The 16035-nt window shown below is 36.6% G+C and overlaps 1 protein-coding gene across 1 annotated transcript; it reads right to left on the bottom strand.

Annotated features, from left to right (window-relative positions):
• Nucleotides 1–1375: 1375 nt before the first annotated feature.
• Nucleotides 1376–15840, bottom strand: LOC307128663 (uncharacterized protein). Its single transcript, XM_079820599.1, has 5 exons — nucleotides 15533–15840; nucleotides 7289–7585; nucleotides 6545–6802; nucleotides 6238–6360; nucleotides 1376–4173 (listed from the first exon to the last, which is right to left on the bottom strand). Exons 1-5 carry the CDS (start codon nucleotides 15594–15596, stop codon nucleotides 4130–4132), a joined length of 786 nt encoding a protein of 261 aa, XP_079676725.1. The 5' UTR covers nucleotides 15597–15840; the 3' UTR covers nucleotides 1376–4129.
• Nucleotides 15841–16035: the final 195 nt, after the last annotated feature.

The following is a 16035-nucleotide window of genomic DNA, read 5'->3' as shown; positions in this document are numbered from 1 at the left end:
GTCAGATTCTTTATACCGAGCTACTGTGACGTCACATTCTAAATGACATTCCAGAGCCGCAGAGAAGTTCTGCGCTGTGGGCGGGGCTTCGGCTTGTAGCGCGAGTCCATTATTGCAGAGTCCTGCACGGGTCAGATTGTGTAAATCTGCACCCGCCCCTACCTGCAGCGTTTAAAACCGCATTGACCCATCAGCACTAATTAAAATCCACACCCTAAACCGCTAAAAATAGAACCGACACCCAACTCGCACCCGAAATAAAATCAATTTAGCATATCATATTATAGACACACTTACAAAAATGTTTATTGCCAGCATAAAAATACTGTTGATAGAACTGCTTGAGCTTGGTTTGTTACCACAGTTATCTGCGCGCTTCCTCGGCGATGAAGTTCCACATTTGCGGCTATCCAATAAACGATCTTTACTTCAACTCCTCAGGATCCATCTGGACTGCAGTGCAGGCAGATCGCGCGGGCAAGGTTGTGATTCTCCTGGGAAGGCGCGCGCGCGCCGCGTGATGGTCACAAAAAACCTGATATGGATTTGAAATTATTTGATCAACTTGAAATACAGGCAAGGCATATTTACAGATAGGATGTTTTTCACCCGTTTCAGCAATATTCGCGGGTCACCCGCACCCGTGCAGGACTGCATTGTAGACCTACTTAGGAAAAGCAGAATAAAACAGATTTATTTAAGAAATCATCACACAATTCTTGTTATTTAACTCGTGCACGGGCAGGGTCATAAGTGTTTTTTAATCACCAAGGTTATAAATTTGAGCCTAAATAAGTTTATTAAATTAATTCACAATATTTACACATTAATTATTAAAATGATTCCTAATATGATGAACACAGCTTCGTTAATGTTTCTTGTCCTTTCACATCGAAAGTTAATTATTTTACATGAATCATGTAAATTATAAAGGCCTGTTTTCGAAATTATCCTAAAAAAGCTGTCAAATATGAGATGCTTAATTTACTTCCATCTATCTCGCACTTTATGGCGTTTAATGAAGCGCCGTTTCAAAATCCTTTCACTGTTTTTAGAAGAAATGCCGTCAGTACATCCACAATATTTCATCATCTAACAATCTTTAAGCTCTTAAGGCAATAAACTTGTTTTTTGAAGAACAACTTTTTACGTATAAATTATGTTTTGCTTTTATTATTTTTTCATTGTATGTATCTTTTTACTTATTTTCACTAAACTTGTATTTTTGATAATACAAGTTTGGCATTAATAAAATAAAAAATTAAATCCTGCAAGGTTTTTTTTATATTTTCATTAAAAAAAAAAAATCTGTGTATTTATAACACTAGCCTATACTTTACTACCTTTGCATCAAATAAATAAATAAATAAATATTGAATGGTGAGTGTTTTTTATTCCATACATTTTTACAAGTAATGTGTACATTTTTAAGACAAGATAATTGTGATATGTAATGAGAACATTTGGTTTAATGACCGAAACACAACTGTATGTTCTTCTTTCAATAGTCTACTTTTAACAATCAGTTCATTCGATAGCAAACAATGCAATTTCAAATCACCCTTATTGCTGAAACAATTACTGTACACAGGATACAGATGCCACATTACAAAATACACTTATATATCTAAATTACATAATTAACTATTTTATTGACTGGATTCGAGGAGTTTATGTGGTTGAAAAGTCCTTTCCTCACGGGTCAATTTGACCGCTTACATTAAAAAAAAATGCTATAACTTCACCCAAAATTATTTTATTATCTCTACATGTGTATCTGAACGCATACTGAAGTGATAAATCAAGAACTGACTTTAGGACCCAGCGGAAGAGTGCATTTGCTCCATATAGAGCTATAAGGCCATATAGTGGCAAGAGTCGTGAAATATCATGTTTTATATATATATATTGTTTTCACAAGAGGTCGGCAAAGACAAAAATGTACACAATGTGAGATATTTTGAGCTGGTTTATTATACGTTTTGAAGAATTACTTTGAATTTAAGTTGAAAGAATGTGAAGAATGTGCTAAAATTATAATATTTATTGATACAATTCTAGTATTTCAATGGTACAAATGTATATGCATTAAAAACTAGAAACAAATATTACCAAAATGAAATAATATAAGCTTTCTGATGGACAAAAAAAGAAAATAAATATAATTGTAGGGCTCATTTTGACCCGTGAGGGAAGGATTTGTTACAGAATGCGAGGAGAGGTTAAAAAACAACAACAAAGCAAACTGATATGATAAACAATTTTGTGTGAATGAGAATTATGTATTTTTGTATGATATCTGAATTAAAAAGCAAGAAAAATCACAGCACCAAAATGCTTTTATTTTAGTTTATTTTAACGACCATTGCCACTTTGAGACTTTGTAGTTTGCACAACTCATAATTCAATGAGGAAATATTTATATTTTTAAAGTAACGCTTCAGAAGCAGTCATGTGTAACGTATTTTAATAAAAGATGTTTTGTCAATCAGGCTCAGATCAGTCAAAGATGTTGCAAAAGTCCTTCTGCAGCACTTGATGTTGATGTAGGAGTTATGTTTCTGCATCTCACAGTCTGACATGGACATGCACTTTTGGAAATGGCTGTTTCAAACAAAACCAGAATTTTTTTTTTACCTTTATATTATATGGAAGCTTGTTTCTGCCATGGAATAAAACAATTAAAACAACAATTGCAACTTTATATCACATAATTGCGAGAATCTTCCTTTTTTATTTTTTTAATTCTGTAGCGGAAACAAGCTTCCATAGCTAATATTACATGCACTGCCCAAAAACAGCCAATTTTTGTTATTGTCTGAATGGACATCAACATGGTTTTGTGTGAAACATGGCGGCGGCACATGCATTTTTCTCTGGTGGGCTGGTAGTTTGGACATGTTTTTGCTATTCTCCTGTGGACATTTTCAGAAATCTCATATCAACCACAAAACATATATAGAATAGTTCGACTACAGGTAGTAAGTGATTTCTTATTGTATTTTTCTGTATAAATATTCTCAGAGTTTCATAGATGATTTGAAGTGCGTTTTATGACAGGAAATCAATCATCACACTCACTGCCCGACCCGCATGAGAACAACAGCCAACACGAGGAACCTCATCATTCTGGAACAAACCGAAGAAGAAAAGCGACTGTCATTTATTTAATTTTAAAAATCAAGAATATAACTCACATACTAGACAGCAACCAACCAATTCCAACCAGTCCAAAGCTTCTTAAACATATCAAACGAACCATTACTGTAAAGTCTAAAGGAGTACACTGCCCAAGAGTTGATCAATACATTTTGTTTTTTGATGCATCCCTGATTTTAATGTCCTGTAAAAAAAAAAAAAAAAACTGTGTAACTCACCTTTGTAATGCCGTGGACTGAGTAAAACTGATCATCCCAAAGGTGTTCTATCAGGTTGAGGTCAGGACTCTGTGCAGGTGTCATAATTCACCAGTGTGAGTGCCGTGATCACCACCAGAGGGCACTCCAACCCTGACTGTCATTCTATCATAGACTGGAATACCCATAATCGTCGTCATCCTGGCATGTGTGGAAAGTTTTAAACCACAACTAGCCCCGCGTTATGTGCTCACCCAAATCATTGTAGGCAACCTGAAGCTTACTTTATTAAACTTAAACACAAGAGAGCAGTATAAAAAGAAGTACGTACATTATGCTCTACATATGAGCGGTCAATTTCGTCACCGCCCCTTTTTAGGGGAAAATAAACTAGACTTCCCATAGACTTCAATACAAAATAGCGGCACAAAACAACGTCCATACACAGCCGGCAGGCTTGAATAACTTTAGAAATCACTAAGATTAAACATGTCAAGTAATTATATGTCCAGCCTGTCTGCTTGTTTTTGAAAGTAAACATCTTTAAATGTATATTATGTCTTTATATAAAAGCACTCGTTCATAACATCTGCAGTAACTGACTTTAGTTCATTCACAACAGTAAGAGCATTTGTGCACTTTCACAAGAGTCATAAGTCAGAGAGATAAATGAAGACGTTAAGCTCCGTTTGTGAGTCTAGTCAATCATCAAACTCTTTTTATCCAGTTGAGTCTGAGCTTTAACAGTCATGAGCAGATGAAGGTGTTTGGTGTCACACTGTACGGTAGGTGATGGTGCCCGTATCTCCTGTCCCATCTGAAAAGAAATAAAACAAACCTCATTGTAAAAAATGATATGATCAATAAAGTGGCAACATGTGTTTTTACTTTAACTCATCAAAATGAGTTAAGCAATTTTTGAAGCCATGGTTTAGTGATTTTTTTATAGCTTTTTTTTTGCTTCAAAGAACACATGCAGCCATACCGCCTCCGAACAACATACAGTGTCCGCCTCTTCCCACCCCATTTTGTACACAAATAGTGAAGCGGCTAACGAATGTGCCTTTCGTTTTACTACGATTAAACAATAAAGCGATCCTGGCTGGCATGCATTTGGATGTACAGAATCCCTTACACATCCCTTAATCCCAGCTTCAGAAGAAACAAAAGCAAAATGGCTTGATTTTTTTTGTTAATGAAGGTAATCATGTCCCAGACAGAGTGGGCAAGAACTCGCTTGTGTCTGCCAAACGTTTTTCGCCTGACTGTTTTTCAAACCTCAGGCAACTCAAAGCTGGACTCGCATCGAAGTTGCATTTAAAGGATGGGGCTGTTTACGCAGTAGCTCATTAGCATTTAAAGAGACATGCAACAAAACAGGTCGCTGTGAACAGAGCTGATTTTGACCAAGCGGCAACCTCCCACGGTCTCTCTTGAACTTGACTTAAACTGCAATTCATCAACTGGCCACTAGAGACAGTGACCAAGATGGTAACGACCGGCTATAGGCTTCAAAAATGCTCTTTCAGAAACCTGCAAGTGACGTCACGGCAGTGTTAAATTTGACAGCAAATTTTGATTTAGTTTTAGTCATAGTCTTTTGACTAAAATGCCATTTAGTTTTAGTCATATTTTAGTCACCTGAATTGTTTTTAGTTTTAGTCGACTAAATCTACTGTAGATTTAGTCTCCTAAAATCTAATGAGTTTAGTTAAATTTTAATACATTAAGCATTTGAGCTCCATTTAATTTTGACATCATTTTGTTTTTGACATCAAAAATACACGAAAGAGCTCAATTCACTTTTTTGGTTTTTTGAAAACATCTATATAGTTTTTATAACTTTGTATTTCTGTTTTAGTTAGTAGGCCATATCAGGTAAAGCTAAAGCTTCAAATAAGTTTTTTTTTATTTATTTATTTTATTTCAGTTAACATTTATTTAATTTCAAGTAATTATTTATTTGAATGGTTTTAGTGAACTATTATAACCCTGATACTTTATTAAATATGTGTCAAATATATGGGTCTTTTCTGCTGACTATGAATTAAATGGGAATGAAATTAAATACAGTTCATTGTTTAACCAAAAACTAATATATAATGCGTGACTTTTAAATTATAAACAAGCTCGAAATACACATGACTCTTATTTTGAAACGTCTGTGCCTTATAAAATATGCATTGTTACAACCGTCTAAAACATATGACTATATAAACATCGTAAAGTAAACATTGTCCTTATTCATCAGCATTAGTTCATAAACAATTGCCTGGCATAAATGTGTGCTATTCATTGATTGTGAGCCGCTCTGGAGCGCTGGATTGGGGATGCGGGAGCATGTAGAAGCGCAACAGCGCCGTGTTTTCCAGCGGTTAGATCAACACGTTCAAATCAAATGTGTTACACAGGACATCAGTTCTGACTGGATCTCTTCCCTAATCGACCCTCCCTAACATTTTCGTCTCGTTTTTATTTGTTGACGAAAATGACAGTAAGTTTTCGTCATAGTTTTAGTCATCCAACACTAGTTTTTATTTAGTTATCGTCTCGTTTTCGTCAGTGAAAAAAGGTTGTTGACGAAAATTATGACGAAAATTATTCGTCAACTAAATTAACATTGCGTCACGGACATACGTCATGTTCTATTTCAACATTTTTTTGTGACAAAAAACATAGAATAAAGGGTGTTGTTTTACACCAGAGAGGTCAGAATGGAAGTTCACAGCACAGATTACAAGCGGTGTGGAAACATGTTTGCATTTGATCGCTGTATATTTGATTTCTCTCATGTATCAGACTGACTGCTATTACTATAAATATAATTTCCATATTCCAACATATTTAATTTAATATTTTAATAAATGAGAGATGAACATACCTTTATACTTGCAGCAACAGAAAAGGACCAAACCACCAAACATTATCACTCCCACAACACTTAACACAATAAGGAGCACAGGCGTGTAAGATGAACTGCCTGGGGTCGGAAGTCTCTCATTCTCTGGAAAGGAAAAGATGAAGAACTGCAGTAATCGGTTTATTCATAGTAAACTTTAGTCACTTAATTATCTATAGTATATAAAAACGGTGCCACTTGCAATCTGTAAACCAAAAGCAGTTTGTGAAAATAGTAGATGATGTTCACAGTATGTACGTACACGTCTTGAATAGAAGCAGACATTTACCTCCACAGAGCTGTTTGATGTTTATTCTGTCTTTTTTCCAGCTAACTGGGTTTTTATGGTTACAGATGATGGATTCCTCACTGCAGTCCAAGGTGAGAGTGTTGATCTCATGTGATGTCACTTCCTCTGGAGAGCATATGTCGTTCTGATAGCTAGAGTGAATCATGAGGTCGTGAGCTCTGCATGTGAAGTTCACAGTACAGGAGTCACTGCTGGACCAGTTTGAGTTTACAGTCAGGACAGGAGCCTCCACAGCGTCTAAACACACATTGTTGTTGCAGTATCACATACAATCATGGATTAAAGACAATGTGCCACAAGCTGTTTTAAAGGGGTAGTTCACCCAAAAATTAATTTAGACATGCTCATGTTGTTCCAAACCTGTATACATTTCTTTGTTCTGCTGAACACAAAGGAAGATATTTGGAAGAATGTTTGTAACCAAGCAGGTCTCGGCAGCCATTGACTGGGGGAGAAAAAACTATGGTAGTCAATGGCTGCCGAGACCTGCTTGGTTACAAACATTCTTCCAGATATCTTCCTTTGTGTTCAGTAGAAGAAATAAATTCATACAGGTTTGGAACAACTTGAGGGTGAGTAAATGATGACAGAAGTTTCATTTTTGGACGAACTATCCCTTTAAATGTGCAGACTGCATAAAAAACTGAAAAGTGAAGAAATTACTCTTGTGATATTTCTTTAATGTTGGAACACATTAGATCACAAAAAAGAAAGGAGACTCACCTATAACAGATACTCTGTATTCAGTATGATCTATCTCATGATCTGATAGAGCTGTTAATTTATAGAGTCCACTGTCTGTCTTCTGCGTGTTCTTCAGTGTGAGAGAGAAGGTTTCAGTGTTGAAATCCATCCTGTCCTTGTTAAAAGTGCCATATATTAGGATATATCCATGTGGTGTAAATTCAACTACGTCTGTTGTGTCTTTTCTCCAAATCATTGTATATTGTTCTGGTGTCTGCATATCTAGTTGAACAGACTCTCCCGTCAGCACAAACACTGGGATCTGAGCACTGAACCCTGAGGAGAGACAAACACAGAGTTCAGCGGCTTTTGGATTTGAATTTTACACCTCCATCTTACTGTCATCAACTTACACTCACATTTGATTAAATAAATAAAGTTCATCAGGAAATAAAAGCGTTGTTTCCATTATTATTTCCTGTCATCTGTTATCATCAGACATGCCACATTGCCACTTTGACAATGACATTTAGTTAATCTGCTGAATAGTTTTTTTTTTGTTATGTATTAACACCAGTGTTGGGTAAATTACTGTTAATGAATTACTAGCTACTACATCTTCAACAGTGTAATTAGATTACTGTACTAATAATTACGCTCTCTAAATGTATTGCATTATTTATTACTAAGTCCCATATCAACATTGACCAGTTGAACAATACAAGGATAGTCATGAAACTGCCCTTTAAATTCTTTCAAATAAATAATATGAAATTGCATAAATTATTCTTGAACTGACCAAAGCATGTAAAGGCAGAAGGTTACATTAAAAACATAGGCTACATTTTAACATTAGATGTTATATCCACTATTGTTTAATACAGAATTGTTCAGTCTGTACAGTACTAAGAGCAATTACATCAGAAGTGTCATTAAATTACTGAAAAAATAAGAGTAATCCCGTACTTTACTTTTTCAAGGGAAAGAAGGCCAAATTTGGAAGAGAGTGGGCAAAAATGAGACCTTGACAAAAGTCAGTTTTTCAATAAAGAAAACAAAAAAATCCAACATGCTGGAAATATGTAGGGTATGTGGGATATAGAGCAGGATAGAAGAATCCATGGATATACAAATAAAGCAATTATCCTGGTTTACTGTTATCATACTGGTTTACAGTGGGCATTGTTAGTCAATCGTTGTACAGTCTATGAATAAAACACAGCTATGCCTATGACTGATTCACCCAACGGTTTTGAGCATCTTAGCAACGTAAATATATACTTGTTATCATTGATATTGTTCATTGAAGCTTACTGTATTATGTTGAGTACTGTATTGTGTGTGTGTGTTCATCCTATAAAATATCTAGGATACTCATAAAATATCTGTTTGAATGTCCGATGCGATATCTTGTCCTTTTAACAGTTAAGGGGTTTTCTGTGCCCTGACAGCATTAGTTTTGCTCTGTGTTCACAAGAAGTTTCAGTCCAGTGTAAAAGGCTTGACTGACTCACTCATAAAGACAGTCTTTGCTGCCATCTAATGGCGTAATAATGTTGCCTAACTTTTTTTGACGGTTCAGTGTCAAGGAAGACTATTTGTTTCAGTGGAAGGAAGGCTTGTAGCGATTTTCCTTCATGAAAGTTGCATTGATTATACTTATTTTTTTGGCTTTAAAGGGATAGTTCACCCAAGATTTTTAACTCCAACCGTTGCAGTGTGATAGTCATATAATGCATGTCAATGGGGATATTTTAGAGTATGAGAGCAATGAGAGTAAAAAACACAAAGACATACGAATCCATATTAAACCCTGCGGCTCGTGTCGGCACAATGATGTCTTAAAGGGATATTTCACCCAAAAATGAAAATTAGCCCATAATTTACTCACCCCCAAGTCATCCTAGGTGTACAGGGAGTGCAGAATTATTAGGCACGTTGATTTTCTGATCATATTTTTTTTCCAGGCACATTTGACCAATTCCAAACCACAGTAATCCTAATAACTACTATTGATTTAGTATTTAATAATGTATAAGTGATATATAATTGTTCATGAAGGCTGGAAATGAAAATCACCTTATATTCAGGTGTGCAGAATTATTAGGCATGTTTTCTTTTACAGATAAATTGAGCCAAAAAAGAGATTTAACTCAGACTGAAAAGTCAAAAAGTATTAAATGCCCATGAGAAGGATGCAATACTAATGCAATACTAGACATTGCAGTTAAGGCATGACCATTGGACAGTGAAATGCTCGTTGGGTCAGCAGGGTCAGACAAAAACATGTGGTGAAGAAAAGACACCTGTTAACTGCAAAAGAATTAAGAATTAAGGTGAAGAATTAAGGGTGAAACCATCAGGAACCCTTTAGTCTCCAGCGCCACCATTTTCCAGAGCTGCAACCTACCTGGAGTCTCCAGAAGTGCAAGGTGTCAGGATCTCAGAGACTTCAGTTAGGTAAAGAATCCTAAAAAATGACCCCCACTAAATAAGAATCACAAGCTGAAGTGTTGTAAAATACATGAAGAAGGTTTTTTTATAGGCTTTATAGATTTTATAGGTTGAGAATGACTCTTGAAGGACCAGCACCACATCCTCTAGTACCACTGTTTGAAGAATTCATCTTCCAGAATCTGGCAGTACGTTTTGGGAGTTCATTTTAGTCCATCCTGAAGTCCATTTTGCAGAGATGGACTAAAAATGAACTCCCAAAACGTACTGCCAGATTCTGGAAGATGAATTCTTCAAACAGTGGTACTAGAGGATGTGGTGCTGGTCCTTCAAGAGTCACTCTCAACCTATCTGTCCATAAAGCCTATAAAAAAACCTTCTTCATGTATTTTACAACACTTCAGCTTGTGATTCTTATTTAGTGGGGGTCATTTTTTAGGATTCTTTACCTAACTGAAGTCTCTGAGATCCTGACACCTTGCACTTCTGGAGACTCCAGGTAGGTTGCAGCTCTGGAAAATGGTGGCGCTGGAGACTAAAGGGTTCCTGATGGTTTCACCCTTAATTCTTGACCTTAATTCTTAATTCTTTTGCAGTTAACAGGTGTCTTTTCTTCACCACCTGTTTTTGTCAGATCCTGCTGACCCAACGAGCATTTCACTGTCCAATGGTCATGCCTTAACTGCAATGTCTAGTATTGCATTAGTATTGCATGCTTCTCATGGGCATTTAATACTTTTTTGACTTTTCAGTCTGAGTTAAATCTCTTTTTTGGCTCAATTTATCTGTAAAAGAAAACATGCCTAATAATTCTGCACACCTGAATATAAGGTGATTTTCATTTCCAGCCTTCATGAACAATTATACATCACTTATACATTATTAAATACTAAATCAATAGTAGTTATTAGGATTACTGTGGTTTGGAATTGGTCAAATGTGCCTGGAAAAAAAATATGATCAGAAAATCAACGTGCCTAATAATTCTGCGTTTTTAAAGGTCCCATGGCATGGATTTTTTTATTTTATTTTATAATGTATCCTGACGTCTACTTATATTGTTAGTATGATTTTTACATCATAAAATGTCATAATTTAGAAATAAAAGGCATTTTTTCTATATTGATGTTTGCCCTCTGGCTGAATGCCTTGTTTCAAGGGGCGTGTCTGCTGTGAGACTTCAGTAAAAACGCCCACTGTTGTGATTGGCTGACATCTTTGCATCTGAAATGAGTATTAGGTCTTGTAGTGGAGGGGGAGTGGTTTAACGAGGTCTACGAGGCACAAGCAGGCACGAGTCTGCCAGAGAGACGGATGGACCTGAGATCACTTCTCATCAGTTCTCTCAGCACGTCTCAGTTCAGTGAACTGTTGTAGTTACTAGCATATAGCGTTTAGGGGTGCACCGATCCGACTTTTTCAGTCCCGATACCGATGCCTGGGCTTTGTGTATCTGTCGATACCCGATACCGATCCGATACTATTGTTGAATTAATAATAAACTGTATATCTTCCACCTTATACCTTCCTTGAAGAGACTAAAGGCACCAGACTTTACTAACTAAACATAACTAAGACAAAATAATAGATGTATGTAAAGTGTTGAATTCTTATTTATTTAAAAAAAACAATTGTGCATTCAAATCTAAAATAGAATGTAATCAAACTTCTTTAAATAAATAAAATGTTATTATTTTGAAGACCCAGAGAGTGTGCGCGGGGAGGAGCTCTCTGATCGTTCTCTCTGTCACTCAGTCACAAGCGCAGCATCTATTCTACATCACTCGTAAATCACAATTACTCATCAAATTAGGCTTTGGCGGCCATCAAAAAATGTTCAATGCAGGAAAAACCCTGACTTTCCAGTGATACCACCTCCCCTCGAAACATTTAAGTTACTTTGCAGACATTGAAAACAGCCGACGAACTAGTTGGCGTGGCAAGCGTGAAATATCTCCTTCACACAGCCGACTTTCTGGCTCGTGTCATGTTGCTTCTAGCATGCAACACACGTGAAGCTGACGAATGACGTAGGTTCTGCTGCGACGAAAAAAAACAACACCTGGATCGGCTTGTGGATCTGTTCATTTTTCCGATCCCCGATCCAGCTATTTTGTCAGTATCGCGGCCGATATCCGATCCTAATATCGGATCGGTGCACCCCTAATAGTGTTGTCAAAAGTATTGATTTTCCGACATGTATCGTATCCTTTTCTATAGTATCGATACCAGCCGCGCTCTCCTCTCCTCTCCGACCGACAGGAGTTGACACGCACCCGCCTCTCACTCCGGTTAACCCTCTGAACACGGCGAACACGTGTTCTGCGGATTTTTCCTCATGACTGCGTGTTAGTATGGGTGTGACCGGTCTGAATTTCACGTGGGATTGCACATAACGTTAATTCTACTCATTCCCGCAGATTTCGCGCTCGCATCTGAAGCGTGCACACACATACCATAATAAAGCCTCCTCTGACATACAAGGGCAAAAATTAGCTCCTTCTTCCAGCTTATTAATGATCAAATACACTCAAAAAATATCTCAATGTCCATCTTGGTGAGTATTAACGTAAACACAGCTGTAAACAGTTCAGGAAGAAAGTGTAGCAGGAACAGTGTTTGGATCCATGCGTGCCTCAGGTCTTAAAGGGACAGCAGTTATTTATAATTCAAAAAAGACAAACAATCACTAACTGCTGCTCTTGACTGATTAACTTGTGTAACTCCTATGAATTCATCTGTATTTAATTTTTTATAATGAAGATTATCCAATGTTATTTTAAATTTGATTACTTTGTTTTTTTTTTATTCAGTTTATTTACCTGAATACTGTGAGACCTACCTGAAAAAATAAAGCAGTCTATTTCATTTTTATCTTTATTCTATTGTATTTATTTGTGCTATTGTTAGTCATTTGTTTATTTGTTCTTATTTTATTACTGTTTACTCGTCTTTCAATTTGAAATCAAGCTTTCTTGTGCTGTATGTAAGCTATTGCAACACAATTAGTTAGCAAATATTTGTGAGACCATTGTAATGGTAATTGATCAATGTTTATATATGAGAAAAATAAACAGAGAAAAAAATAAATTATATTAAAAATATCTATTTGACAGTATATGCAGCATTTTTTCCCCGTGGTATCGAAAATTGTATCGAATATCGATACTTTTTGAGGTATCGTATCGAAGTTAGAAATTCCAGTATCGTGACAACACTACTAGCATATACTTCAGGTTAGTAGTTTATTTCTAGTTGGAGGGACTGTCACTCAAGTCAGAAAGTTAGTAACTTTAGTAAATTATGGATCAGCGCTGACTCGAGACGCGAACAGTTTAGAATGATTCAGTCCGATTTGGTGAACTGGTTCGACCCGTTCACTAAAAAGAACTGGTTCAAAAGAACGATTCGTTCGCGAACCGGACATCACTACTGGACCAGAGACGGAGCAATTGCTAACAAAGTTATATTGTAACTACTTAGTTATGAGAGCGCTGTCGGCGCAAGTTTATTTTGTTTGTATCTGAGAGTTCTGAATAAACATGAGTCTCAGTCACGCAGAGCCCGCCTTCCTCCTTATTCTACCAACTTTGTAACACATGTAATGTACCATTACAGCTGTCGAGATTAACGTGTTACGAGTAAGTGTTGATTATAGCATTATTTTTAGATATTTTCCAATCATATGAAAAGCGTCAGTGACGCGCATTTGAGTACACATCGCAAACAAAGACATCCAGTTTATTGTGGGGATAGTTAGCTAGCCTAGCCCAGATGCCCTCACGCTTACCCCCCTTCTGCTTAATCTTGCGCTGCTTTGGTGCCTCCGCTGTGGGCGAGATGCAGTACTGGGGGTCGGTGATGTTGAAGGCCGACCGGTCGGTGCAGCCCGAGCTTCGGCGTGCGTGAGGTTTATCTCTAAAGATGTGACTCTGCCGATGTTGAGCAGAAACTCACGACTGTTTGCACATTTTAGAACAGATAGACGCAACGAGGACGTACAAAAACACTGACTCACAAGATAGAAAACACGAAAACACCATTCTGTCGGGAGAGAGAGAAGCCGCAGCGCAGCGTGTACACGAATAATAAAGTTCTGTGTGAACTTGAATAATTAGCTACACATCAGAAATCAATGATCACAGATCAGAAGGAACTGAAAAAAGACGTCTATTTTCATTTGTACATCCAAACACTGAGAAACTGACAGCATTCACTCGTTCACAAGCCATGATCTCTCGAGGACAAACAAATATGGCGCTCGCATGGGCGTGCCAAATTCTCTGGGTGGAGGAAAGGGAGGTAACCAGACCTGTTATGACATCATAACAGAAAAATTCAAGATCAGCTCATCTGAGCTGTCTTTTTCTCAAAGGCAGAGAAAGACAGCCAGAACTCGGTTTACATCGATCAAAATTTCTAGCCACAATATTCAGGCTAGGGGAACTCATTTTAATGTTGAAAAACCTCATAAAATGAAAATTTCATGCCATGGGGCCTTTAAGCCCTGTGACCTTTAAGCTGTGGTTTACAATGAATTTATAACAGCTAAGTGGGTTTTAGGCATTATACCACCTGCTCTACATCCCACATTGTAGGCTAACTTTACATCATTGTGTAAAGTTGTAGAAAGAGTCAGTTGAAAGTCAGATAAACATTTGTTTTTCAGTTTATAATGTAACAGAAATTATTCTTTAACACTCTAGTGTAAGTAATGTTAGAAATGAACCACTCTTGCTCTCTGGTGCTTTAATTGGTTTCTCACCAGGAGCAGATGCCGTTCATGAGATGCAGAACTATAGCAGACTGAAGGGGAGGAGCTCACTAATGCTGTGTCTGTCTCTTTTTTTCTTGACAAGAATTATGTTTATTTAAACGCAGAAATGTCTCTTTGGCTGCATTCCAGTTTTTTTTTATTATGCCCTTTGCTAACTTCCACCCGTCTCGTTCACTCACTCGGATGTGCGTGCGTCATTGCTTAGGTTGCATGAGTGCCCACTGCCCAGTACTGGGTGGAACTTATGCAATGGGCTAATTAGATTTTTTCCCTAAAAAATTGTTTAATGTAGCATTCTTTATGTATCTAGGGGTGTTGGGGTTAAACTTAACTTGTGAAAATGTAATTGTTGATATCAATAATTAATGTCCTGTGAATGAATAAAAGTAAAAACGGCTTGCCAAAGACTTCAGCACTTATTCACATTTTTGCACATGGGGATTCAATACAGGAAACACTTTTTTATTTGTACCAAGTTTAATTTATTATAGAACTGTTGCAATTATTTATTTTGACACTAATATACTATAACTAATATATAAAGTTAAACATTCAGTGTTTACTTTTTCAGTTGCAAATTTTAGAAACAGTCTAACTCAGAATTGTTAAAAAGTTCATTGATTAGCGTATAAAATTCAGTGAAGAATAATTTAGGCTATGAAGTTATCTGCATGTTTCACCAATGAAGATGCAAGAATGGAGAACAAGCTACCAGAACCAGAAGCAGAACCAAGCTGACTAAGCAAGTTTAACTTTAGCTATAATGTGAGCCCCTTTATTAATATCCCTGGGGGTGAGGAATAACACGAATGTTCAAATTCACTCAGTATTCCATGATCAAGGTAATTCACTACTATTTAAATAACAATATGTTGAAATAAATGAAGATTTCTGTGCCACCCCAGACTGGTTGCTGGCCCCTGCCCGGCCACCCCTATGAAATAATCCTTGCTACGCCACTGCTGGACATGCTCTATACGTCATTAAAGATAAATCACTTGAAAACAAGATACTTCAGTTATTTATGCACATTTAATAATTGAGTGTATTACCTGTGATACAGATGAGAAGGATGAAGAATGCAAGCAGATGATCTACTGCCATTGTAACAAACATTAAGAGCTGAAGTTGTGTTCAGTGTTGCGCAATCGATCCGACGATTTCCAGCTCAAAAGCTCACCAAAACCCGCCCACTCCAAGAAAAACCCCACCCAAAACTGGCAAAATAATGTTATAGAATTATATATTGCCATACCATACCACGTTGATAAGTATAGGGAGAGCGAGGCACAACCTAACGCGGGTTTAGTTGTCACACCATGTTTTAGCACTTTCCACACATGCCAGAATGAAACTTAGTGTATTTACTAGTTGCCACATCAACATTATTTAGAGAAAAAATTGCGCCAAGATTAAAAAATATTTGGAAGATATTACTGAACATTTATTTAACCATATATAGCAAAAGTAAAAAAAAAAATATTTAAGTTTATTTTTCATGTTTTTTTGTTTTTTTAAATAAAACAAATCCGATATTATTATAATCTGTTATTTA

Source organism: Gobio gobio (genome assembly GCF_949357685.1).
Source record: "Gobio gobio genome assembly, chromosome: 6".
NCBI classification, from domain to species: Eukaryota; Metazoa; Chordata; class Actinopteri; order Cypriniformes; family Gobionidae; genus Gobio; species Gobio gobio.
The sequence above is the reverse complement of the archived record's forward strand: the minus strand, read 5'-3'. Positions and strand labels throughout refer to the sequence as shown.

Bases quoted from the DNA above. Each gene is read 5' to 3' on its own strand.
- LOC307128663 (XM_079820599.1), bottom strand. From the start codon at position 15,596: ATGTTTGTTACAATGGCAGTAGATCATCTGCTTGCATTCTTCATCCTT. The intron at 6,803-7,288 runs GTGAGTCTCCTT...ATGTGTGTTTAG, and splicing joins ATACAGAGTATCTGTTATAG to ACGCTGTGGAGGCTCCTGTC. The intron at 6,361-6,544 runs GTAAATGTCTGC...TTTCCTTTCCAG, and splicing joins CATCAAACAGCTCTGTGGAG to AGAATGAGAGACTTCCGACC.